At 42.5% G+C, this 26,923-nt stretch overlaps 2 protein-coding genes across 3 annotated transcripts in view; one reads left to right on the plus strand and one right to left on the minus strand.

The window, feature by feature from the left end:
• Positions 1-26,923, minus strand: part of LOC141735441 (zinc finger SWIM domain-containing protein 6-like) — a 165,184-nt gene that overhangs the window by 88,479 nt on the left and 49,782 nt on the right. The gene's annotated exons all lie outside the window — the stretch shown is intronic.
• Positions 17,368-21,328, plus strand: LOC141735442 (uncharacterized). Its single transcript, XM_074568207.1, has one exon. The coding sequence runs from the start codon at positions 19,469-19,471 to the stop codon at positions 20,630-20,632; it is 1,164 nt and encodes a 387-aa protein (XP_074424308.1). The 5' UTR covers positions 17,368-19,468; the 3' UTR covers positions 20,633-21,328.

Below are 26,923 nucleotides of genomic sequence, written 5' to 3' on the forward strand. Positions count from 1 at the left end.
TTGGATGTTCAAAGAAAGGGTCCCCACCACACATCATGCAACTGATGCCACATGGAGTAAGGGGGTCACAAATTCGAATGGGAAACCCCAGTCACCCAGGAATTCTGGAAGTGATCATGGACTGGCCAGAAGGCAAGGATTTCGGAATGTCACCAGAGGAGGTGGTGACGCGTGCGGAAGAGGCCCCACCATATAATAAACTGCCAGAAAATGAGGAGAAATATGCCCTGTTCACTGATGGGTCCTGCCGGATTGTGGGAAAGCATCGAAAGTGGAAGGCTGCTGTGTGGAGTCCTACATGACAAGTTGCAGAAGCCAGTGAAGGACAAGGTGAATCGAGCCAGTTTGCAGAGGTGAAAGCCATTCAGCTGGCTTTGGACAATGCTGAATGAGAAAAATGGCCAGTACTCTATCTCTATACTGACTCATGGATGGTGGCAAATGCTCTGTGGGGGTGGCTACAGCAGTGGAAGCAGGGCAACTGGCAGCACGAAGGCAAACCCATCTGGGCTGCTGAATTGTGGCAAGATATTGCTGCCCGGATAGAGAATCTGGTTGTGAAAGTACGCCACGTAGATGCTCATGTACCCAAGAGTCGGGCCACGGAGGAAGATCAGAACAACCAGCAGGTGGATCGGGCTGCTAGGATTGAAGTGGCTCAGGTGGATCTGGACTGTCAACATAAGGGTGAACTATTCATAGCTCGATGGGCCCATGATACCTCAGGACATCAAGGAAGAGATGCAACATATAGATGGGCTCATTCCCCAGGGGTGGACTTGACCATGAACACTATCGCACAGGTCATCCATGAATGTGAGACATGCGCTGCAATCAAGCAAGCCAAGTGTTTGAAGCCTCTTTGGTATGGAGGACGATGGCTGAAATATAACTATGGGGAGTCCTGGGCAGATTGATTATATCTCACTGCCACAAATCTGTCAAGGCAAGCGCCATGTGCTCACAATGGTGGAAGCAACCACTGGATGGCTGGAAACATACCCTGTGCCCCATGCCACTGCCCGGAACACTATCCTGGGCCTTGAAAAACATGTCCTGTGGTGACATGGCACCCCAGAGAGAATTGAGTCGGACAACGAGATGCATTTCCAAAACAACCTCCGAAACAGCCTCATAGACACCTGGGCCAAAGAGCATGGCACTGAGTGGGTATATCACGCACCAGCCTCTGGGAAGATAGAACGATACAATGGATTGTTAAAAACTACACTGAGAGCAATGGGTGGTGGGACCTTAAAACATTGGGATACACATTTAGCAAAGGCTACCTAGCTAGTTAACACCAGGGGATCTACCAATCAAGTTGGCCCTGCCAAATCAAAACTTCCATGTGCCCTGGGGATAAAGTCCCCGTAGTGCACATGAAGAATATGTTGGGGAAGACAGTCTGGGTTAGTCCTTCCTCAAGGATCTGGGTGAACTTGGTGGGTGATGTAGAAGGATGGGGAACTCCGATGTGTACCTCATGGGGATCTGATTTTGGGTGAGAATAGCCAATGAATCAAATTGTTTGATGTTAATTGCTAAGTAACCCTGTCACTGTATGTCCTCATTACTATAATTGCTATCAGTTGTACTACAGTAAGAATCACACAAACTAATGACAGATCAACTTTGATAAAAAACCAAGTGCAGTGGTGATGGGATCAGAACTGACCTCGCCAGCCGGCGCCCAGCAACTTTCTCGAGATCAACATCTTCAACCTGTGGACATGAATGAGCCGCACCAGATACACTAGCCGCAAACTCCAAAACACAGCATACAACAGTCCAGCACCACACACCATCTTGCCCGCCCTGAGAGACTGTTCTAAACAGATGGAGCCCAAAGTCATGTATTAAATGAACTCAACGGACATTTAAGAATGATGGTCCATAGACTAAGGGAATTATATCTGTATGAATATATATGTGCGTGTGTATATATATATATATAAAAGACAGGGAAAAGTGGTGGCAAAAGTGGTGTAAGATCTGTGCATGACGTAGATGGTATAGAATAACGGGTGGATAAAGTCCTGGTTCTGGTGGGGATAGGGTTAATTTTCCCAAGGTTCTGGCACAGGACACAGGTATTCCATCCTATGTGAGCCATGCCCAGTCCATAGCCAGGAGCTGCCGGGGGAGCCGTCAGGAAGTTGCCGCTTAGGGAGCGGGCTAGGGCATCCTGAGTCTGGTCAGTGAGCGGTGGTACAGTAATCGCGTTTGTACATTCCTCTATGTCCTGGTTTGGGGTGGAGCAGAACCAACTTTCTGTTTAGTCAGAAAGGCTCTTGCTTATACTTGTTGCTGTGGCAACCAGGGTCAGCTGACTTGGTTGTTTACCCTGATGAGGGGTTGCACCTGTGGGGAGGAGGGGACAGGTGACCCAAAACTGACCAATAGGGTATTCCATCCCATCTGCCATGCTCAGTATAAAAGCTGAGGGATCAAAAAGTTAATGTCTCTTCTAGTTGCTTCTTGAATGGCTTTCTTCCTTTAGTGGTGGAGGAAGATGCTGTCTGTTTGTCTGCCTTTTCATCTTGATCAGTGTGGTTCTGGAATCCAGTTCCCATGTGTTGCTGAGTCCAGTCTGGGACTTACCCAGTGCCTGCTGGTGACATCTCCCTGGGAACTTGATATGGTTTTGTATATGTTGTATCTATTTCACTATTTTCTTTTTATTTTATTATTAATATTTTATTGAAGTAGTTTGTTTTGTTTTTTTCTAAACTCATAACTCCCTTTATCTCTCTCCTTTCTCTCCCTGGAGTGAGAGGTGGGGGAGAGCATCTGTTGTCTTGTCACTGGCCAACCTGTCCCAAACTGTGACAGACTTATTGGTGCCCAATGTGGGGCTCGCTGTGGTGGATTCTATTACTAATTACACCTTTGGTTTCACCTGGGAAACATTTGTTTTGCCTTTTAATGCTTATGTCAAAGAGCTAAGAGATGGATACCTTTTGGGCTGTTTAGAAAATTAATGTTACTTTCAAAAGATCATGTTTTTGTTGATGGTTCTCTTAAATATGTGTCAGGGGTGGTTTTATGTTAAACACTGGTGCAGGAGTGAGTATTTTGTGACACATGCTACTGCTCCTCAAATGCTACAGACCAATTCACAATGGCACAGGCACAAACTACTCCCCAAGCTACCCCCCACCCCCATGCAGGCCATGCCTCGGTCCCCACACCTATCGGTACCAGCTGCTCCAGCCTCAACAATGAGCACTGTCACTACTCCAGCTGATTTGACAAGGAGAACTGCTACTACTCAAACTCCAGTAGAACCAGTACAAGTTGCCCCACTGACCAGGAAGCAGAAAGGGAGATCAGCTTGTTCCCCTGCCCCTTACAACAAAGACCAGCTCAAGCCAGACAGCATAGGAGAGAAGATCCAGGAGAGGGTCCTTCTCAGGCAGTGTCAATGTAGGAGGAGGACTCAGATACAGATATGATCATTAAATCCTTCTCTATGAAGGACTCGTGAAATATAAGGAAGGACTTCAGTTGTCATGAAGGGGAGACACCTATTGCCTCTTTGCTCTGATGCTGGGACAATGGGGCTGATTCCATAGACTTAGAAGGTAGAGAAGCTAGGCCATTGGGAAACCTGGCCGAAGATGGAGGTATTGATAAAGCGATGGGGAAGAAGATAAACGCTCTCAGTCTCTGGAGGCGACTGCTTTCAGCTATAAAGGGCAGGTATCCCTTCAAAGATGATATAGAATGCTGTCCAAGCAAATGGACCAGCATGGAAAAAGGTATCAAGTACCTGAGGGAACTGGCTGTGAGAGAGGTGATTTACGGTCACTGGCAAGTGATTATAGACCCTGATGAAATGCCATGCAAAGGATCTTGGTTGAGAAAGTTTGTGCAGAGTGCACCATCAATGTATTCCCACACATTGTCAACAATGGTTTGTGGAGGATCTGATGCTGATGCACCAACTGTAAATGAAGTGGCTAACAAGGTACGACAGTATGAAGACAGTCTCTCTTGTCCCCTTCGTGTAGCAGCTGTGGAAAAAAATGCTGAGAAAACAGAGGAAATAGCTAAGAAAAATGAAAAACTGTTTGAAAAGAATCCCACTCTTCCCCTGAATGGACTCATGTCCCAGTCGTTAACAAAAACCACCCTCCTATGAAACTGATTCAAGAGAAACAGGACCTGCTCTGAGATTTCCTGTGGCTTTGCCTCTGCAACTATGGAGAGGACATGAATAAGTGGGATAAAACCTACTCTGGCCCTGCATGCACCAGTGCTTGAGTTGCAAGGTAAAGCAGATGGAAGACAGAATTCTTGCAGGAGGGTGGCTGCTCCAGTCCCTGGTAAGCAGTTCACTGGTCTGGGTAGGAACTCACCTGCTAATGGTAGATGTTGTCCTCAACATTAGAGGGGCCCTGCCTCCAGCCAGGAGGAGGAGAGGGACAACCGAGTTTATTGGACTCTGTGGATTCGATGGCCTGGCACATTAGAGCCACAAAAGTATAAAGCCCTGGTGGACGCTGGTGCACGGTGCACCCCATTGCCATCAAATCACAGAGGGGCAGAACCTGTTACTATTTCTGGAGTGACAGGGGGATCTCAAGAGCTGAGTGTATTGGAGGCCAAAGTGAGCCTAACTGGGAATAAATGGGAGAAGCACCCCATTGTGACTGGCCCAAATGCTCCATGCATCCTTGGCATAGACTACCTCAAGAAAGGGCATTTCAAAGACCTGAAAGGATATTGGTGGGCTTTTGGTATAGCAGCTGTAGAGACTGAGGGCATTACACAGCTGTCTACCTTACCTGGCCTTTCAGATGACCCTTCTGTGGTGGGACTGCTGAGGGTTAAAGAACAGCAGGTGCCAGTGGCTGCTGCCACAGTGCATAGATGACAGTATTGCACTAACTAAGACTCCCTGATTCCCATCCAGAACCTGATTCATCAGCTGGAGACCCAAGGAGTGATCAGCAAGACTCACTCACCCTTTAACAGCCCTAGATGGCCAGTGCAAAAGTCTGATGGAGACTGGAGATTAACAGTAGACTTTGTGGCCTGAATGAAGTCACACCACCACTGAGTGCTGCTGTGCCAGACATGCTAGAACTGCAGTATGAACTGGAGTCCAAGGCAGCCAAATGGTATGCTACAACTGACATTGCTAATGCATTCTTTATTCCTTTAGCAGCAGAGTGCAGGCCACAGTTTGCTGAGTTGTTGTTGATAACTTATCTGTTGCTGAGTCTAGTCTGTGACTTCCCCAGTGCCTGCTTGTGACATCTCCCTGGGAGCTTGATATGGTTTTGTGTATATTGTATCTATTTCATTATTTCCTTTTTATTTTATTATTAATATTTCATTGCAGTACTTGAGTTTTTTTCTGAACTCATAAATCTCTTTTTTTTTTTTCCTGTCCTTGGAGTGAGAGGTGGGGGAGAGCATCTGTCGTCTAGTCTGTGAGCCAACCCGGCCAGAACTGTGACACACTATCAGTATTATTGTTGTTGCTTTTTGTTCCCTTTGCTGTTCTGTTAAACTGTCTTTGTCTCACCCCAAGAGTTTTGCCTTTTTCTTGTGATTCTAGCCTAAGGCTGTGGGGGGTCAGGAGAGCAGCTGTGTGGTTCTTTGTTGCTGGCTGAGGCTAAACCATGACAGAGACTTAAATAGGTTCTCTGAGCTAAGGGAAATCAGCTGGAACAGTCCTACAGCAGCTCACTGCAGCAAAAGTGTGAGGTGTGAATCGTCAAATCTACACTGGCACTGAAGAGAAACTGAAAGTAAATTCAAGACAAAGGGTAAAGAAAAAAGGGTAGTTAATACTCAAATGTGCTACAGGTGGAGCTACTCCCAAATAATTGAGCTTTTAACTAACCATGCTGCCCACACAGTCCAGCTGGTGTACGCTAAAATGTTTATAGGTGAACTGTAATGGAATATAAGTTTTGGCAGGCATCAGGCTCAAGTTTACGTTCAGCCATAACAAAGACTGGAAACAAAAGGTTAAGATGTATTACTAATCTACAGTTACGTTTTGATAAACAAACTTTCACTCTGCTGGTGAACTTGAGAGGCTCTGTTTTTTTGCAACAAGAACAGACTGAGACAGCAGAATGTGCAAAAAGTCTGCAAGGATCTGCATCCCAGCAATATGCTGAGGGAGCCCAAGAACAAGGACTGATTACTAGCAGTCTTCAGAGGATCAATGTGAAGACATTTGTTGCTAGGTTTTGAGGAGGAATTTGCTTTACTACAGTGGGCAGAAGCTGGCATCCCTCCTGCAGGAAGTAGGCGGCAGAGATTTATCCCATAGCCCAGGGTATCTATCTCCCAAGGTGATACTGTTTTAGCTTTTACTGCTACTTAGTTATCACATCACAACATTTGCAGGGAAAAATTATGCTTAGTTGCTACAGCACAAGTATAAATATCACAAATAAGAAAGTGACTGCAAATGAGGAAGAGCAACACAACCAAACTAACTTAGATTAAACCTCCTGCTTTCATTAAAATATCTTTAAAGCAATACAAGAAATAAGCTACTCTTACATTCATGGAAGTAAATATTTAGAGACTATCAGTTGTTTTAAGCACCTTAGAAGATGCCTTGCCTGTCAAACAGTTAAAATACAGTCATTTGTTAAAGTTGCTATTTACATTCTTATTGCTAAGAGGTGAAATTTTCCATATTACATGTCTACAGTTAAAGGCTTACCCTCAATTAAGAATCATCTCTCTCCACCAGAAGGGAGTAACAAATGAAATCATCTGAGACTGAAGAAAACCTCTCTCAAGACATACTCATTTTTAAGGGAGGGATAGAGGGGAACAACCCAGCTCTGATCAAACTTTTTTTTGTTTTGAAGTTTTCCTCTCCCAGTCCAACCTCATCTCTGCTCCTTTCACCTTCAGCTGGCTCAATACATGCACTTTTCCCATTTAATGGGAAGTGGATAAAATCCTAATAAAGGAAGATGACAGCAATCACTGATATAAACTTGGGAAGAGATTTAAAAAGATTAGAAAATAACTACTTCCTGAAAAGAGTGTGTCTGGATTTCTGTAGCCATACTTACAGTTTGGGAAAACCCAGCACAGGATGCCTGAAACACAGGCATCCTGCAGTAAAAGGTATTTAGGTCATTCCAACAACATAAAACATTTAACCGATTGAGTAATTTAAGATTGCAATAAAACAGTTAAAGTTTATGCTATGCAAAAGCGCAAGCCAGCATAGTTTTGAAACTAAACTGACCTTCCATCAAGAAGTATTACACTTTTTCTAAGAGAGGAAACTGCCACTCCCATTTCCATTACTAGTTGTGGAATAAATAATTTTCTTTGTTTAAAAAGGGGAGGGAAGAAACAAACAAACAAAAAAAAGTCAATGCTGCACTTGTGCCAAATGAAAAATAGCATTAAAACTCCTAGAAAGGGAGACCCTTTCTTTATTACCAAGTCTTGCATTGGTAAGATCCTAATTTGCTTCTCGCTGTTCAAATTATTAGTTGATAAAATCAAATCAATATACAGAAGTCCTGGCTAGTGCACCCCATCATCAAAACTGGCTGATAAGACTTGCCATACTCCTCCATATTAGGCATGCACCACCTCTTTCCAGACATAGAATGCAGAATGAATAGGCTTCATGTAAGAAAAACATATTTCCAAAGGCACAGAAAACTGAGTGCAAGTCACTTGCATATTTTTTTGTATTTTAAAAATACAAATATCTGATAGTTCAAACAAATAATTATGTATGTTCCCAGGCCCTAATTTCTGGGAGCTGCATGCAGAGCAAGCACTTGGAATAGGTAAAGGACAGGTATGTGCGGGTGGAGGAGCCTAAGGTATGTTCTTCTACTGACTAAACCAATGCTAGCACATTCAGAGCACACAACTGCTCCTCAAACAATGCAGGTAAGATTAATATGCCATTTCCTTAAAGAGGTAATTTAGGAGCCCACCCCTTCCTCTAAAGCCACACATTAATTCTCCTTGAATGAGCAAGGCATACCATTCTTCCTTGCCAGAACCAATAAATTCTTAGGAATATTTACCTCTAACCTGCGGCACCCAGAACTTTAACAAGCTATAGTTATTCTGACTATTCATCAGATTCTAGATAGTATTTTAGTATGTAATGTGTTATCCAAGCCTCTGTTAACATGCATAGGGTTGAACAATACAATGCAATATGAGATTTTTCCTTTTTTTTTATATTTGTGTGTCACACAGAAAATCAAAACTTTCCAGATAACAAAGACTGAGATAGTGAAAAGTTTGGAAAGGCAAGGGGAAACAGGAAAAAACAGAACTGCACAATCAAGGAAGCAAAACTTCCAGGGTAAATTAAAGAAAACCAATCTAAGCAAGGAGGACAAATTATACAACTAAACACAATTTAATTTGTCATTTAGATTTATTAAGCAAGTTACTGGAATTCAACATACTGTGGTTTGGCCTCCAAGACCAGGTTTTACAGTACCTAAAGCTATTAGACTCAGGACCCCAACAAAAAAAAAAAACAACAAAACAACCACCCCACACTTCTGGTAACATATAACGTTTCTAACTTCCATTGACAAGCCAAGAAACACCTTACAACTACCCTTAGACAGAGGAAAAGGAAACAATTACAGAACCACCACCATTTATTTCACTTTTACAGTGCACTGCAGGCAGACAAAAAAAACAAGAGGACAGAAGACAAAAACCTCAGGGATGACAAGTCTCTAGCTGCCAGTGAGCCAAGCAACATGCTGCTTTTATAGAATCATAGAATGTGTTGGGTTAGAAGGGACCTTTAAAGGTCATCTAGTCCAACCCCTCTGCACTTTCATGCAATGAAGTAACTCACTCTCCCTTCCAGATCCCTGCATTCTCTTGTTGCTTATTTTTGCGCTTCAGCTGCCGATAACTTATCTATACTACAACTATTAGCATCTGTGATAAGCTGGTAGGTGGTGTACATGTGTAAGTGTGCTTAATGCTTTGTTTTTTTAGCTTTGGTTGCCTACTAAAATAGTCAAGGGTTAGGCTTGCTGATGAACATGAAATCAAACACACAAGGCTAAGTACATTGCTGACTAATTTTATGATTCAAGGTTGTCTGTGGATTTTACTTATCTCAAACTACACATTGGTCTTGCATTGGTAGTAAATCTACTTTTTGATACAAGTATCATGCCTACAGGTCTACCTTTTTGTGATAAGGAAAGGTTCTCTTTCTATGCTCTTTTAACTTTTATCATAACCTACATAAAAATAACTGGGAGAAAAAAAAGGAAAAACATTCAAAGTTCTTTGAAGAAAACATACAGGTGTTTATATGAACTCTGAAACAGATGAAGGTAAAGATAGAAAGGGTGCTTGCTGTTTGCTGACACAAAAGTTGAACAGGAATCATTCCTCTATCACCAGCTGTTGATATTATGGCATCCCTTCCCTCCAGCATGTTGACCGTTCCATGCAGGTTGGTGTCATCGGCAAACTTGCTGAGGGTACACTCAATCCCAACATCCATGCCACAAACAAAGATGTTAAATAGTACTGGTCCCAGTACCGACTCCTGAGGAACACCACTTGTCACTGCTGGCCACTTGGACATCGAGCTGTTGACCACAACTCTCTGAGTGCGGCTGGCCATCCATCCAGTTCCTTATCCACTGAGTGGTTCATCCATCAAATCCACGTCTCTCCAATTTAGAGACAAGGGTGTCGTGCGGGACACTGTCAAACGCTTTGCACAAGTCCAGATAGATTACATCAGTAATCTTCCCTTATCCACCAACACAATAACACCATCATAGAAGGCCACCAAATTTGTCAGGCATGTCAAGCATGACTTGCCCTTGGTGAAGCCACATTGGCTGTCAACAATCACCTCCTTATTTTCCATATGCCTTAGCAGAGATTCCAGGAGGATCTGCTCCATGATCTTGCCAGGCACAGAGGTGAGACTGACTGGCCTGTAGTTCCCTGGGTCTTCCTTTTTTCCCCTTTTTGAAAATGGGGGTTATGTTACCCCTTTTCCAGTCAGTGGGAACTTCACTGGACTGCTACGACTTCTCAAATATGATGGATAGCGGCTTGGCAACTTCATCCACCTGTTCCCTCAGGATCTGCGGATGAGAATCTCATCAGGTCCCATGGACTTATGCACCTTCAGGTTCCTCAGTTTGTCTTGAACCTGGTCTTCTCCTACAGTGGGTGGTTCCTCATTCTCACAGCCCCTGCTTTTGCCTTCTGCAACTTCGGTGGTGTAGCTAGAGCCCTTACCTGCGAAGACAGAGGCAAAAGAGTCGTTGAGTACCTCAGCCTTGTCCATGTCCCGGGTGACCAAGTCTCCTGTTTCCTTCCTGAGTGGGACCACATTTTCCCTAGTCTTCCTTTTGTCACTGATATACCCATAGAAGGCTTTCTTGTCGCCCTTGATGTCCCTGGCCAGATTTAACTCTATCTGTGCTTTAGCTTGACTAACCTGGTCCCTGGCCACTTGGACAATTTCTCTGTGTTCCTCCCAGGCTACCTGTCCTTGCTTCCACCCTCTGTAGGCTTCCTTTTTCTGTTTGAGATTGTCCAGGAGCTCCTTGTTCATCCATGCAGGCCTCCTGGCATTTTTGCCTGACTTCCTCTTTGTTGTGATGCATTGCTCCTGAGCTTGCAGGAGGTGGTCCTTGAATATTAGCCAGCTTTCTTGGGCCCCTCTTCCCTCTCAGCTTCCCTCATGGCTTTATCCCATGGTACTCCACCAAGCAGATCCCTGAAGAGGCCAAAGTCTCCTTTCCTGAAGTGCAGGGTAGCAAGCTTACTGTGCTCCCTCCTTGCTGCCCTAAGGATCTTGAACTCCACCATCTCATATTCACTACAACCAAGGCTGCCCTTGAGCTTCACATTCCCCACCAGCCCCTCCTTGTTGGTGAGAACAAGGTCCAGCATGGCACCTCTCCTTGTTGGCTCCTCTATCACTTGGAGAAGGAAGTCATTGTCAACGCATTCCAGGAACTTCCTGCATTTCTTGTGCTCTGTTGTGTTGTCCCTCCAACAGATGTTGGGGTGGTTGAAGTCCCCCATGATGACCAGGGCTTGTGAACGTGCTCCTATCTGTCTATAGAAGGCCTCATTTGTTCTGTCTTTCTGGATGGGTGGCCTGTAGTAGACCCCCACTGTAACATCACCTGTCTCTGCATTCCCTTTAATCCTGACCCATAAGCTCTCAGTTGGCTCCTCATCCATCCCCAGGTGGAGCTCCAAGCACTCCAGCTGGTCCTTGACATAGAGGGCAACACCCCCTCCTTGTCTCCCCTGCCTGTTCCCCACAGGCAGGGGAGACAAGGAGGCCAAGTGCAAGGTCCTGCACCTGGGTCAGGGCAATCCCAAGCACAAATACAGACTGGGAAGAGAATGGATAGAAAGCAGCCCTGAGGAGAAGGACTTGGTAGACGAAAAGCTCAACATGAGCCAGCAATGTGCGCTCGCAGCCCAGAAAGCCAACTGCATCCTGGGCTGCATCAAAAGAAGGGTGGCCAGCAGGTCAAAGGAGGTGATTCTGCCCCTCTACTCTGCTCTGGTGAGACCCCACCTGGAGTATTGGGTCCAGCTCTGGAGCCCCCAACATAAGAAGGACATGGAACTGTTGGAGCAAGTCCAGAGGAGGGCCATAAAGATGAGAGGGATGAAGCACCTATGCTATGAGGACAGACTGAGAGAGTTGGGGTTGTTCAGCCTGGAGAAGAGAAGGCTCCAGGGAGACCTTATAGCAGCCTTCCAGTACCTGAAGGGGGCCTACGGGAAGGATGGGGAGGGACTCTTTATGAGGGAGTGTAGTGATAGGACAAGGGGTAATGGTTTTAAACTGGAAGAGGGGAGGATTTAGATTAGATATTAGAGTAAAGAATTTCTTCCTGAGGGCGGCAAGACACTGGCACTGGTTTCCCAGAGAAGGTGTGGATGCCCAGTCCCCTGGAAGTGTTCAAGGCCAGGTTGGATGGGGCTTTGAGCAGCCTGGTCTAGTGGGAGGTGTCCCTGCCCACGTCAGGGGGGTTGGAACTAGATGATCTTTAAGGTCCATTCCCAACTCTAACCATTCTATGAACAAATTTTTTAATAACTGTATGTAGTAGTACTTTAATATCACTACTTAGTGTCCTCTAGTAGAAAGAATAAAATTTGTTGCTAAGGCCACTGATCTAATACGAGTATTCATATATCCAGTGGCAAGAGTAATCTAGAATAGGTTTCCCATTGGTTGTCCAGAAATGATTCCCTTTCCACTTCCCTTCATATCAAAACAATGTAAAACTATAGACTGGGAAGCAAGACCCAGGAAATAAACTAAAATTATGTTTGTAGTTGCAGGCCAGAAGTTTGTCACATTTGGTTACATATCCCCTCTGTTCCTCCCTCATCAGGGGAGGTACACTTTCTTTGACCTTCCTTTTCTGGCTGACATAACTATAGAAGCCCTTATTATTATTCTTTGCTTCCCTTGCTAAGTTAAGCAATATTCACAATATCAAATTACTTCAGAGGAAGGAAATCAAAGTTTTAAACTCAAGAAACAATTTTTTTTGGAGTCAAGTGTTGGACCAATGCATGTTAGGCGTTTCGTGTCCTTCAGGAAATACTTCAATGTGCTCCTACGTGAAATATAGTCTTAAAACAGTGTCACCAATCCTTCCTACACGTAACTCAGGGAAAACAGATTATGAATATGGTTATTCCACATAACAAAATGACTGGTCATTTAGTCTATAAGGCAGCGAGTACTAGCATACATCTGAGTTCCCAGCTCAGATTTTGACTTCAATTACATACTTCCAAAGCAGCCCAAGTAAAAGGTAACTAATCTACTCTGCATTACTAAAGCGATGCCCTCTGGGAAACACTACTTTAAATCTGCTTTGGAGCAAGTGATAATCTGCTCTCTGTTGGAGGGCAAGTGCAATGCAAGGCAAAGGAGATTCCAATATACTTAGATAAAACAAGCTTTATCTCAACTAGACGCTCAGGATTATGCAGGCGGACATTTTCTCTAAAATTTATTTTCACATCATTTTGATGTTAGGAAGATTTGGGGGCTATGACAACACAGCCCCACAGTCTGCTTTAGGATGTTAGGAACAAAATTCCAACTGGTACATTTTCCTTGTTCCAAACTGCAAATAGATCTATCTAATCATCAAAAAAGCAACAGAGACCCTCTTGCTGGCCAGACGGAGCCTCAATGTAGTCTTCTCTTATCTGCTATGAGTACAGATAGTCAAATAGCCCACTGTTTTGATATGAAAGGCGTAGCAGGACTCTGCCTAGCATCATCTTGAACTTTGCCCTACTTGTAAGAGTTTTCTGGTGGAAAGTTACCAGACGTGTGGAGGTCATACTGTCCTTAGTGTTGAAGAACACTGAGGATTAGCCTGACACAGCAGCCCCAAAATAAACATCACGGGGCAAGATGTGAAACCAGATGTTTCCAGGAGGAACAAAAGAATGATAAAAATATACAGATCTTGCTGAGCAAGAAAGTTCGGCTTGGCAACAGATCTTGTTGAGCAAGACATTTTGTCTTAGCAACAGATGACTGGCAGTCAATCACTTTATACTATAAAAGCTTAGTCCCATCTTTGATCGGGAGATATTTTAATACACTCCCCTCCATAGGTGTGTTTGGGATTCCTCCCTTGAAGGGGGATGCCCCTCAAGGTTACCCCTCAGAGACTGAGTGAGAGTGAGCTACTCACAGTCGTCAACTTGGGTGAGTAACATCAACCTCGATAAAATAATTACTTATCAAGCTAGCTTTGAATTATTGATTTAGTAAGTGATAACTGTAATGAATAGTAGCTATATCTTTTATACTATGTAGTAGATGTTCTGATTAACGTCCTTTAGCCTGAACGCACCATTATCAATCAAGATAAAGTTTTATTCTGTGTCCTTTAGCCTGATCACACATTATCAATCAAAATAAAATTTTATTTTGTTTGCATATATATCTCAGTTTGCCATCCTTAAGCTGTGCTTGTTCAGTATATTCATTAATGACCTGGATGATGGGACAGAGTGTATCCTCAGCAAGTTCGCTGATGATACCAAACTGGGAGGGGTGGCCGACACTCCGGAGGGCCGTGCTGCCATCCAGCGTGACCTGGACAGGCTGGAGAGCTGGGCAGAGAAGAACCTAATGAAGTTCAACAAAAGCAAGTGCAAGGTCCTGCACCTGGGGAGGAAGAATGCTAAGCACCAGTATAGGTTAGGGGTGGACCTGCTGGGAAGTAGTTCTGAGCAGAAGGATCTGGGGGTCCTGGTAGACAGTAAATTATCCATGAGCCAACAATGTGCCCTTGTTGCCAAAAAGGCCAACGGAATCCTGGGCTGCATAGGGAAGAGTGTGGCCAGTAGGTCGAAGGAGGTCATTCTCCCCCTCTACTCTGCACTGGTGAGGCCACAACTGGAATACTGTGTCCAGCTCTGGGCTCCCCAGTTCAAGAGGGACAGGGAACTACTGGAGCGGGTCCAGCGTAGGGCAACCAAGATGATTGAGGGACTGGAGCATCTCCCTTATGAGGAAAGGCTGAAAGAGCTGGGACTCTTTAGCCTGGAGAAGAGAAGGCTGAGGGGAGACCTTATTATGGCATACAAGTATCTAAAGGGTGGGTTTAAGGAGGATGGTGCCAGACTCTTTTTCAATGGTTCCCAGTGACAGGACGAGGGGCAATGGGCACAAGTTAGAACATAGGAAGTTCCATTCAAATACATGGAAAAACTTCTTTACAGTGAGGGTGACAGAGCACTGGAACAGGCTGCCCAGGGAGGTTGTGGAGTCCCCTTCTCTGGAGACTTTCAAGACTCGCCTGGATGCAGTCCTGAGTAATGTGCTCTAGGCAATCCTGCTTTAGCAGGGGAGTTGGACTAGATGATCTCTAGAGGTCCCTCCCAACTCTGAAGTTTCTGTGATTCTGTGCATTACAAAAGGATGCCCAAGGCTTTCCTATTCCTCCTTTTTTTATTTACGCAGTAGACAAGTCTCATTCCTGAGGACCGAGAGACTCCAATGGACTGGGCTTTTCAGCTCATCCAACACACATGCAGGCTGCTCGGATGTGCAACCCAAACACTGCCCCGAGAATTTTGTAAAGCAGAGCATCGCCACATTGCCTGACAACTTAGAGAAATCAGTAGTCTGAAGTAGGTTGCTGCCTGATATGCATCACTGATCAGAGTATTGACCGCAGATGCTGAGAAGACTGTACCAGGGAGGTACTGCAGAAGGAAAGACCAACATATTTCCCACCCTGCCACCTTTACACACACGTGTGCATGCACATACACACACAGTTTGCATGCAATCAGAACAACTGGAAAATTGTCAGTCTTTTCCATTTTGTATCTGCTTAAGACATTCTATAAAGCAACAATGATATGTTAATTTTTTTTTGTGCTGTTATGGGAATATACAAAGTTTCTTTTTGTAAAGCAGTAAGCCATTCAAACAATACATCAATACCTCTCTCAAGATGAGACAATGCTGACACTATCAGTGAGGAAATTGAAATCTATAAAGCATAAGGGTGAGTGGAGCATTTTCTCAAATTAATCATGCCAGATTCAGGATTCAGAACACAAAAAAAACCAAACACCAACAACCCAAAAAACCTCACCAAAAAACAAACAACCAACAAAAAAAATTTCTATATCTTCCACCATAGACATATTTAACAAAGACAACCCCCTTGTAGTCCATATGAAGAAGAAACAACTTGAATACCAAAATCATGAAGCAGAACCAAGACTCTTCTAAAAAAGTTTAAATTTTTTTTTAATCATCTACATAAAATTCGTGAAGTAAAAAATAGAACTGTTATATTCTGGTTTTGCAAATCTAATATGCTTTAATAATATTCCTGCCAAAGATAAAAGTGGTCAAAAAAAGAAGGGCTTATTTTCTTTTTAAGAGTAAGAATGTTGCAAGTCCACACATTTTGTTTTGAAAGGTGATGTTTGCTTTTTGCATGAGAGGGCAATGCAAATTCCAAACCTTCTAGACCATGAAAAACAAAAGACGGCTGAAGAAACCACCTTTTAAAGCAGGATAATATTTCATTTCTGGAAAAAGCTAAACAGAAAAAATAAATTGTACAGAATATTAAGAGATGTAACCTTTATATTTTCTCTTCAGTCTGCCTTCCAAATAAATGAACACCGGAAAAGCCACAAGCATTATTTCTATTTCAAGTGAGTTTCAGGGATTTTGTTTTTAATCTAGCTGTCCCTGCAAACTTATTGTTAACCATATTTGGACAGTGAATTTTTATATGAACTAATTTTTATAGTCAAACATACAAAGTTTTTCTGAGGGCACTGGTAGGATTTATTGCTGTAATGAAATGGTAAGAGGAGGAGTAATTACTTTAAAGTTTTTCTACAATCTGACCAGCTCAAAACAAATACTACTTGTAGTTATTCTTTCAGAGTTAATATCAAAACCAGAAGTAAAACTTACTGAAACAAACTACTGAATTTTTTTTTCTTAATTTCATTAAGCAAGAAAAAAGCCTTAATAAAAAGCAAACAAAATTTGTTTGGATTCAGAGCTCCTGGCCTGGAGATCCCCAGTAAGAAAATACCTTTCTTGAAAGCAGAGGAAGCCTCCCTTCTTACTGTTCTTTAAGGGTAATGAAGAGAGAAAGTGACTGTAATCTCACCAAGTACCTGTGCCTACAACCACCTAATGAAGTTTGTTTTGCTTTGTTTTCCTCAGGACTCCAAATGCCCTGCTGTAAGGAAGCTGCTCACCCCAACACTGACCCACGCCACCACTACTTCAGAAGGTGGAGAAAAATCTTCCCAAACACCAGAGGCAGTTTGCTAGTGCTTGCAGCACTATGGAGTATTATTTATACTCATAATCCACAAAAATCATCATCACTGGTGGTGGTGGTGGGGATATCTATTTCTTGCTTTATTATGGATTGCACAGGGCTGTGTTGAGGAAAGGCAGTGAAGGCATGGCACGATGACAGAGCGGGCTAAACAACAGCAAGGCTGACTGCTATCTTGGAGGAATGCCTATGTGACACCAAGCCTCTCTCAGCCCCAGAGAGAAGAGTCAACAGGCTGTAGTTGCCAAAAACTGCTTCCTATTTGCAGCAGTCTGAAAAGCAGAAGCTTGTATATAAAAAAGCTCGCAGGGTAGACTGGGGGTGTCAGATAAGAAGGATGTCTAACACCAGCAGAAGGTGAACTCCAAATAAAGAGAGGAAAAGAGCCCACGCTGCTGCTCACAGAGGAGGGAGCAGCACAACCTGTGTGTAATGTCTGCTCCAAGGAAGAGCAGTGCATGAGAAACAGGCAGTTTAGCCAGGGGTGGGGGGGGTGGTGTCCTGCTTTTTTGCTTCAACTGACTTTTCCCACATCAAAAGGGGAGGAGGGAGGGAAAGAAGCAGGCAGCCTTGCAGGAAGGCTTACCCTGTTTTTAAAGAAAGAAGTCTACCACCATTTATTGATGGTTCTTACTTCGAGTCTTAGAAAAGGTTATTTTGCCACTTAATAGCTGAAGGACCATATTTTCTGGTAGCTGTGTCACCAAGAACAGAATCCGATCTCATTATCTCCACCAATTTGATGGTGGCTAAGTTGATGCTAAGAATCCTTCAGTCTAGTCTATAGCCTACTTTAAGAAACTAGGAAAAACCACTAAACTGACTATTTTAAAGCACCATGTGTTCCAAACTGGCCCCGATGGACCAAAAAGACCTCTATTGTTTATCTCAACTGCATTTAAGGAAACAGAACAACGGTACTCTGAATGGGAAAAGGGACTTTTGTCTTTAGTCCGAGCAGTTAAACAAGTTGAGAAAATACATCAGGGACAACCTGTGCAAACAGAAGGACCCTTTAATTTACTAGAAGCAATCCTCAAGGGGACTGCTCCCCCAGAAGGAGTCGCACAGAAACCCACTATCAGAAAATGCTATGCCTACCTAACAGGAGTAGCAGAAAATATGCAATTAACTGAGGGACACACCAAGGCTTCCAAATTGCAGATGCCAGTAAACACAGACCCTTTAGCGTTACAACAACCTTTTAAACCTTCACCCATTCTGGATGCACCACCCCTTACTGAGAATACTCTGACGGAAAACATTTGGTTTACAGATGCTTCTGCGAAAAGAGTAAATGGTAAATGGCAATATAAAGCTGTTGCATTAGATATTACCTCTGGCAAACAAGTAGTAGAGGAAGGTGAAGGTAGTGCACAAGTAGGAGAAATAAAAGCAGTTGTTTTGGCGGCACAGAATGGAGCAAAAATTATATATGTAGACTCTTCTGCTGTATGGGCCGGTGCCACACAGTGGCTCTGTCAATGGGAAACCTTGAACTGGGAAGTAAATGGATCCCCAGTTTGGAGAAAGACAGACTGGTAACTATTGCTGGATATAGCCAGAAAAACACCTTTTAGGATTGGATGGGTTAAAGCTCATGCTAAGGATAACTCAACCTGCTACGAATCAAAAGGTGGATGAGCTAACCAAAATTAGAAAAATCACCTTAGATTCGGAGTGGTATCGATTGGGAGAATGGTTACATCAAAACTTAGGCCACACAGGTAAAGAAGCACTTTACTTTGCTGCACAGAGTAAAGGCTGGCCTATAAGCCGTAAAACTTGTGAAACTATTCTTACAGAATGTCCCCAGTGTAGACTGAGATTGCAGGCAGATCATCCTGCTAAAGCACCACCTCTACATATCAACAAAGGGAAAACTTTATGGTCTACATGGCAAATTGATTATATTGGACCATTCAAATCCTCCGCAGGATATCGATATATCCTCACAGGAGTGGAGGTCGTCTCTGGCTTGCTTGTGGCCACTAAATGTCAGAGAGCTGATGGAAAAAATACAATCCGAGGATTATCATTATGGTTCTCAAATCTACCTACTCCTGATGTTATCCAAAGTGATAATGGCTCACATTTTTCACGTAAAGAAGTACAAAATTGGGCAAAGCAAGAGGGAATTAAGTGGATATTCCACACTCCATACTACCCTCAATCAAATGGAATGATAGAAAGAGATAATGGTTTATTGAAAAAAAACCTCAAACCACACGAGGCTCAATGGGATAGGAGACTTTCCAAAGTAGTCCATCAATTAAATAATCGATATGGGCCCACTGGAAGCCCTGTAAGCTGAGCATTCTTTGTAAAAACTGAGCTCAGTGTCCCATCCAAAGAGGAAAAAGAATATCCGACAACATTACAGCCAGGACAGCCTGTGATGGTCAATTTGCCAGCCATAGGTATTCTGCCTATGACCTTAACTAAACCTCGTGGCCCACGTGCCTGGGAAGCTACCGATAGTAGTGGTGCAAAACACAGAATTAGCGCACGATTGATTTTTCCTTCTTGTTAATGGGGTAACCTGTTCGGACTCTCCCCACCGAAACAAGTCTTTGTTTTCTCTTACAGCAGCCTGCAGGATGGCAAAAGGAAGTGCTGTGTTCGTGTTAACATTCCAAACCTCAGCAATGCTGCTTCTAACCTGTGGTCAAAGAACTCTAGAGCGGCCATGGTCTCAAGCTTGTGTTAAGTATACCGGGAGTATGGGAATACACTCTGGAAAGGGAGACTTAAATCTTTCCACTGTGGTCATGCATGGAAACAAAGTATACTTAGAAAAAGAACGGAGCTGGGATACAGATGGAACTAATGGAGTTCTCCGACTTCAGGGAACAGCAGGGAAAAAAATTCAAATAGGGTGCCGGATGATCAATGGGTCTACCCATGAGAAAGCATCTCAGATTTCAGTGTACAGCACTGTATCAAACCCAATAATCAATGGTACGAAACAATGCGCCTCTGAAAAATTGGACTGTTGGTACAATTTTACCTTAGTACAACCTGTTTTTGTAGTCTGGCTCTGGGCTCGCCATAGTGTGGGGCTATCATTTAAATTCAAAATTGACATTACTGAGCCTCATACGACAACTTCCACACTGATTGTAAACGATGAGAAAACTCTATCCCCACAAATTTCTGAAATTGGACCATATGTGATCAAATACACAGGCCAACAACGAGTGTTATTTAATCCATCATGGTCTCTTAAACGAGTAGAATTAGTGATGCAAATTAACATCTCCACCATCAAACCAGCCTGTTCATCATTCCCGAGTACATCCTATGCAGGATGGTTAGCATGGTTACATGGGCGAACATTCACCTCTCCGAGACGAACAAGGAGAGATGCGACTGGTATCATAGGGACAGGACTGGGAGTCTTAAATAGCATAGATGCTGAAGTACTTGCAAATAAACTAAGCACAACAATAAGTGATTTAAACAAATTGGAACACCCATTGCGATCCTCCCTATTAGCACTGGGAACTAACCAATGGCTCTTATCTGATGTGTTGCCTCAGTGGGAAAGAATTAGTAAGAGGGATCACCAATTGATTGTGGATGCCCTTGGTGTAGCCCAAACCAATGTTTCTCTAGCTCTTAGTTGTATCCAAGCTCAGCTGTGGATGCAATCTACGGTAGCAGCAATTGTACGAGAGGGTGAAGAAGGTACCTTACCCACTGAAATTCAAAAAGTAATCTGGGATAATGCAACTGAATTTGAAAGGGAATTTCAATCCTGATGGTATTTAGTCAATTTTACTTACAACCCCATCAACAACAAGGCTACAGCTTTTGTCCTAACAATACGCAATGCCTCGGTATACACCATATACCCAATCATTGCACTAGGATTAAATCACAATGGAACTATACTCTATCCATTAGAACATAGAGTGTGGGCCCAATGGAATGGGAACAAATGGCAGACCGTTGATGTTAATGCCTGCGTTGTACGAGAACAACAAGGATTTATTTGTGAGAGTAACACCATCAAAGCCCAAGATGTTTGTCTTGACACTGAACAGAATGTTTGTCATTTTGAGATACATCTTGATGAAAATCCTGAAACTGTACTTATATATGTTGGAAAAGGATGCGTTTGTATGAGAACCCTTTGTAATACTATACTTGTAGATAATGTCACTGTAGGTACAAGTAATCACTCAAATGTTTGTATTTGTAATTTCGCTAAAATTATGGGATGTGACTTCAATTATTTAGCTCCTGTTACGTCTTATCAGTTGCTACAATCTAATTATACATTGATTCAAGATTTGTTGACTACACCTATCGGAATGAATCTTACATTGGTGAAGAAACTACTACAGCATGATGACCTGCGTCAGCTGCTAGAACGAATTCGAAATAATGGACACAAAACTTTAATCACTGCTCAGTATGATACAGAAGAGATACACCGTGTCTTTGAAAGAGTGAAAAAGGATGGAGAACACCATTGGTGGGAAATTCTCCTTGGATGATCACCAACAGCAATGGGACTGTTTAATTGTATGCTTCACCCAGTTGTGATCTTGCTAGTTCTAATTTTAATATGTTTGTTGCTTATAGTTATGTTGTATATAAAAGTTTGGTACTTGACCAAACAAATAACCCAACTTCAACCACCCAAAACATACAAATTAACAAATAACAAATAGCAGTGCTTCACTGTCTACTTACCGTGAATCTCTAAGCGCACAAGCTATTAGCATACTATTTATGGCACAGCGGCAAGAGGTGACCGCACCACCACTCTGTGAAGGTAAGATGAATTGTCTATAGTCACGGGGTGGAGTGTGGTGGTGTGCTCTCCCCTCTTCCCGCCCCCCCCCGGCTCCTGCTCAAGCCATGGCCATCAGCGGGAGTTGTTATGAGTTGCACTTGAACTGTGGGAGGTGGCTGGCAACATAACCAAAACACTGTCTGGAGTGGGAACCTAGGTATCTTGTTCCCATGAGAATATGACTATAGGTCAATTATCTTACTCCATAAATAGCGGACAGCCCAAGAGCCCTTTGAGCTCTCCTGCACGGCAGCGGGCTGCACGACAGGACCTCCCCTTGAGTGGGGACGCTCGCTTAAGGTTCTTCTCCTCGAGGTTGAGAGATTCCTTGCCGCAACAGATTCTCGGTAAGTGACTAATAGCATGCTAAACTTTGAAATCTTAGCTAAGTGATATAAAGGGTAGGTTAAAGGTTGGACTCGATGATCTTAAAGGTCCCTTCCAACCTCAGCAATTCTATGATTCTATGACTGATTGCGCATATATAATCCTTTAGGCATAAACCGTTGACCAAGTCTGGGACTAGGATTGGATCCAGCCGCACCTAGACTCCTCTCTCAGAAGGAGTTTAGAAAGCAAGGGGGTCCTTTCTGAACCTCGTGACTCAACGGGAGGGTCTCCCTGACAGCTTGTCTGACCCTGGCCTCTATGCAGTAAATAATCAAGTGTACCCTGGCATCGAATCTCGTAAAACACTGTCGCATTCACTACTAACTTTGTTAAATCACTGTTTTATGTTAATAAACATTTCACTGCTTCTCTCTTACAAGTGAAGTTATTCACTCCGCCAGCGACACCATGGTAAACAATTACCCAACAGATTAATAATATATTAAAAAATATATATATAAAGAACAGCAGAGTATGCTGGGCATCCATACCCTGCAAAAAAACTATTTTCCTTCTTCACTCAGCAGCAGTTCTTCAGTCATACAGCAGCTAGCCAAATGTACCAAGTTTCAACCTTTCGAGTACGAGGATACAATAGAATAAGGGTGAGGAAAGGACCTATTAGAAAAATTAAGCCTTCATGAAACCAGAAATTATTTGAAGCATAGTATTTAACAGTTGTTTAAAATATGCATAACTAGGTTTGGAATCATTATCCTGATTTAGAGCAGGAGCACATCTGTTTATGCTCTCAGACTGTATTTACTTACACAATTTGGATCATCAGAAAGAATCAACTGCAAGTTTAATAAGCATTATTTGTATTCTACATAAAAGTCTATTTCTTCTTTCAAGCCACGGCAGTGATAACACACTTAAAGTCTTCTACTGTGTACTAAATCTAAGGTACCTAGGCAAAGCACAGCACATTCCAGTTGGATGCTTCCCAAACCATATCACTCAACATTTTAAATATTACTGCCATCTGGTTACTAGGCTTTGTTTACCAAAACAGTAGCTGCGCACACATTTCTACAGCAGTTGTAGTCAAAAAATTTAAGTAATATCATGTAGTTAAGTTACAATTCACTTTAAAAAAACATAAGAGAAAACTAAAACTATTTGTCCTGGTTTGGGGTGGAGCAGAGCCAACTTTCTGTTCAGTGAGAGAGGCTCTTGCTTATACTTGTTGCTGTGGCAACCAGGGTCAGCTGACTTGGTTGTTTGCCCTGTGGAGGGGTTGCACCTGTGGGGAGGAGGGACAGATCAGGTGACCCAAAACTGACCAATAGGGTATTCCATCCCATCTGCCATGCTCAGGATAAAAGCTGAGGGACCAAAGGGAGCAGGTTGGTGCTGCTGTTTTGGTTCTTCTCTAATGTATTTTTTTCAATGATGGCTGTCTGGGGAGGACCCTGGCAGTTCATCTGCCTTTTGATCCTGGTCAGTGTGTTCCAGTTCCCGTTTGTCACTGAGTCTAGTCTGGAACTTCCCCGGTTCCTGCTAGTGAAAATATCTCCCTGGGAGCTTGATACGGTTTTGTGTATTTTTCTATATATTGTATCTCTTTCATTATTTCCTCTTTTATTTTTTTAATAATATTTAATTAGATTTATGAGTTTAGAAAAAGATAAAACTACTTTATCTCTCTTCTTCCTCTCCTTGGTGGGAGAGAGTATCTGTTGTCTTGTTATTAGTCAACCCAGCCCCAACTGTGACGCTATTTTATCAAATCAGTAACCATTGTAACTACAAAAATAAAATATATGTAACTTCGTGTTTTGTTTTCTTTCCCATTTTAGTGCTTTAATGTTGTTCAGCTCGTTTCCCATCTACACTGGCACAGGAAAGAAAGAAAAGTGACGGAAGAATTTGTCAAGAGCTAAATGCGTAGTCTTGTATTATCTGTAATTCCTTTCTGGATGAGTACTGGCACTATAAAAGTAGGAGACTGAAATGCTGTTATGCTTGTACCTCCATTCTTAGCATATGTAGCAAGTCATACAACCCTCTCAAAGAGGCCCCAAAACCAAACTGAAAGCTCTGATAAATTCCCAGTGTCTAGGCCACACTAAACAAAATAAGTATTTCTATTATGACCAATCTGAAACAATGCACAGTGAAATCTGTGGACATCTTGGGAGGAGTGGGAATACTTAAATTGGAAGAGAGCCTGTGGGGATTTTTTTTTTAATACAATGTACTGTAATTAGTCAGGCCTGGAAACCACCAACCCAAGGCTCTTTTTGATCAAGTTGTCATAGCAGCACAAAAAGGTGAAGAAGCATTTTCAGCATCTTGCTGCGTGAATATTTTATAGGTATATAGCACAGAGGAATTCTGATCTTTAAAAAAGGTTGTGACCTCAGAGAGCAGATATCCTATCCTTGGCTGGATTTAAGTCAGTGATAATGTAATTACAACAGATTTTTTTTGAAGTTCTGCTGTCCTGTCGTGGTTTTGGCCAGATTGGACAATCAGAATGACAGATGCCCCCCCAAAGAGAGGAGAGGAAGAGATAAGGAGATTTACGAGTTTAGAAAAAGAATTAAACTACTTCAATGAAAATAATAATAAATAATGAAATAATAAATAATAATGAAATAAAAAGAGCATACAGTATATACGAAACCATATCCAGCTCCCAGGATGATGATCACGTCACCATCAGGCACAGGGAAAGTCCCAGACTGGAGTCAGCAATGGACAGGAGCTGAATTCCAGATCTGGAGTCAGGAGTGCTCAGATCGGAATCAAAGGCACACAAACAGACAGGGTCCTCCTCAGATGAAGGCCATTGAAGAAAGAGACTTCTCCCTTTGATCCCTTAGCTTTTATACTGAGCATGGGGCAGATGGGATGGAATACCCTGTTGGTCAGTTTTGGGTCACCTGTTCTGTCTGCTCCTCCCTGCAGGTGGGACCCCTCTATGCTTCTCCACTTCCGACCCTCTAATGGGGCAAATAACAAAGTTAGCTGACCTTGGCTGTTACAGCAATAAGTCTAAGCAAGAGCCTCTGTGCATCCCATTCCTTGGTGTAATCAGGTCTTATCACTCTGAGAGCGAACAGTTTCTGAACAACATGCTGTTAATTTCAGAGTTTAGTCAGTTAGAAGAGGCCCAGCTAAAAAGTAAAATTACAAAACAGAAAATTGATTCTGTTTTACCTCAAACCAGGGCATGTCCTTAAAGCCTTGCCTAAAACTCCATCCAGATATCTATTAATTTCAATACTCAAATAACCAAATATAAAATAATCTAGCAGTTGTTTAAAATAGGCCAAATTAGATTTGAAATAGTTGCAAAATTTAAAGCAAATGCGCGTGTATTTGTGTGCAAGAAAATAGTCTGACAGCAATTTGGATCAACTACCAGAATCAACTGCAAACTTAAGCTATGGGATAACTAACAAGCATCATTCATACTCATGTGACTATGTCGAGCTATATACTGTTGGCCCAAGTTTTCCACCAGCAACTCTGTACGAGTTTGGTAAATGCATATGCATTCCTTGTGTCAGTCACAGCTCATTCCTAGATCTGAATGAAGACTGCAGACTGATAAAGCGCTTCACAGTCCAGAACAGTTTTACAGGCTGATTTTGCAGATGCTCTAATAGAAAAAGGTCTCTGTTCTCATGCAGAGAGCAGAATGTTGCGTCCTACAGTTTGTTCACGTGTATCAATGTTTTAGAAAGAATTCAGTATTTTTGGAAGCAATAATTAGGCTTTTACTTTTGTTTCTCCTCTCTCTGGAGTCAGATAACCCCAGTCCCTGTGAGAAGTGATATGTTCTAGCCCACCATGACTGACACAGGTACAGCATCTGGCCATGTTTTAGCCTGAGCTGACTTGAACATTTTATATAATATTTCAGGCCAGAGCAGTTTCCCCTTGCTAGCGATCAAAACAAAAAATGTTTTAAAAAACAAAACATATATACTTTTGATTCATAAGCAGTCAAAAAAATCCCACCACAACACAATTATGTGAGAAAATCACCCAATACGCATGGAAGTCAGTGAGTCTATTAAAGTAAAATACCTTCATGAATGGATCCTGAAGCGTCAGAAAAATTACCATTAGAGGTTCTATATGAACCATCTCCTAGGCCAAAAAGATAAAGTAACGGTAAGTATTTTCTCTTCTTACTGTTTTGTATAAAACAGCTTTGAGAAGGTCATCTAAAAAAGAAAAGCTAAGGAGACACATTAGCTTTCCTCAGACATTTTCATAACATCCTGTGTATTTCATCCCTAAGATAAAATAAGCCCTAATACAAAAGATTCAATTAACCAAATATTAATGAACAGTAATAACATGAGCCTGATATTTTATGATAACTGCTCAGCTGTTCGATATTTGAGAATGACCAGTACTGTCTCCTCCCATCTATCTGGGAAACTTATGGAAGGATTGTGCTTTAGATAGAGAAAACCAGTACAGGTTATACAGCAGAACATGCCAGGTAAATCTCTGAACAGATAAGTAGTGGAAAAAAAAGTGAACGATTAAAGGACTTTCAAATTTCTCAAGCTTGAACAAATTCAGGAATTGGATATTCCTTTTTTGGGTGTGGATCAATGAGTAAGCGCTGAGCAAGACAAAATATATAGACAGGAAAAAATAGACAAGATACAAGAACTGCAACATCAGATTATTACTCCTTAACTCTACTTATCTCCTCAAGAAGTTTACTACTGTGGTGCTTGCTTCAGAAACATGTCCCTCCAAGAGATTAATTTGAGATCCTTCAAGCACAGCTGGCAGAGAAGAATAATATTCAAGTACAAAATTTAGTTTAACTTCTTTTTGGAAAGAGGTAGAGAAAAAAAATACAATATATTATCTTGTATAA

The sequence above is a fragment of the Larus michahellis genome, chromosome W, assembly GCF_964199755.1.
Source record: "Larus michahellis chromosome W, bLarMic1.1, whole genome shotgun sequence".
Taxonomy (NCBI): Eukaryota; Metazoa; Chordata; class Aves; order Charadriiformes; family Laridae; genus Larus; species Larus michahellis.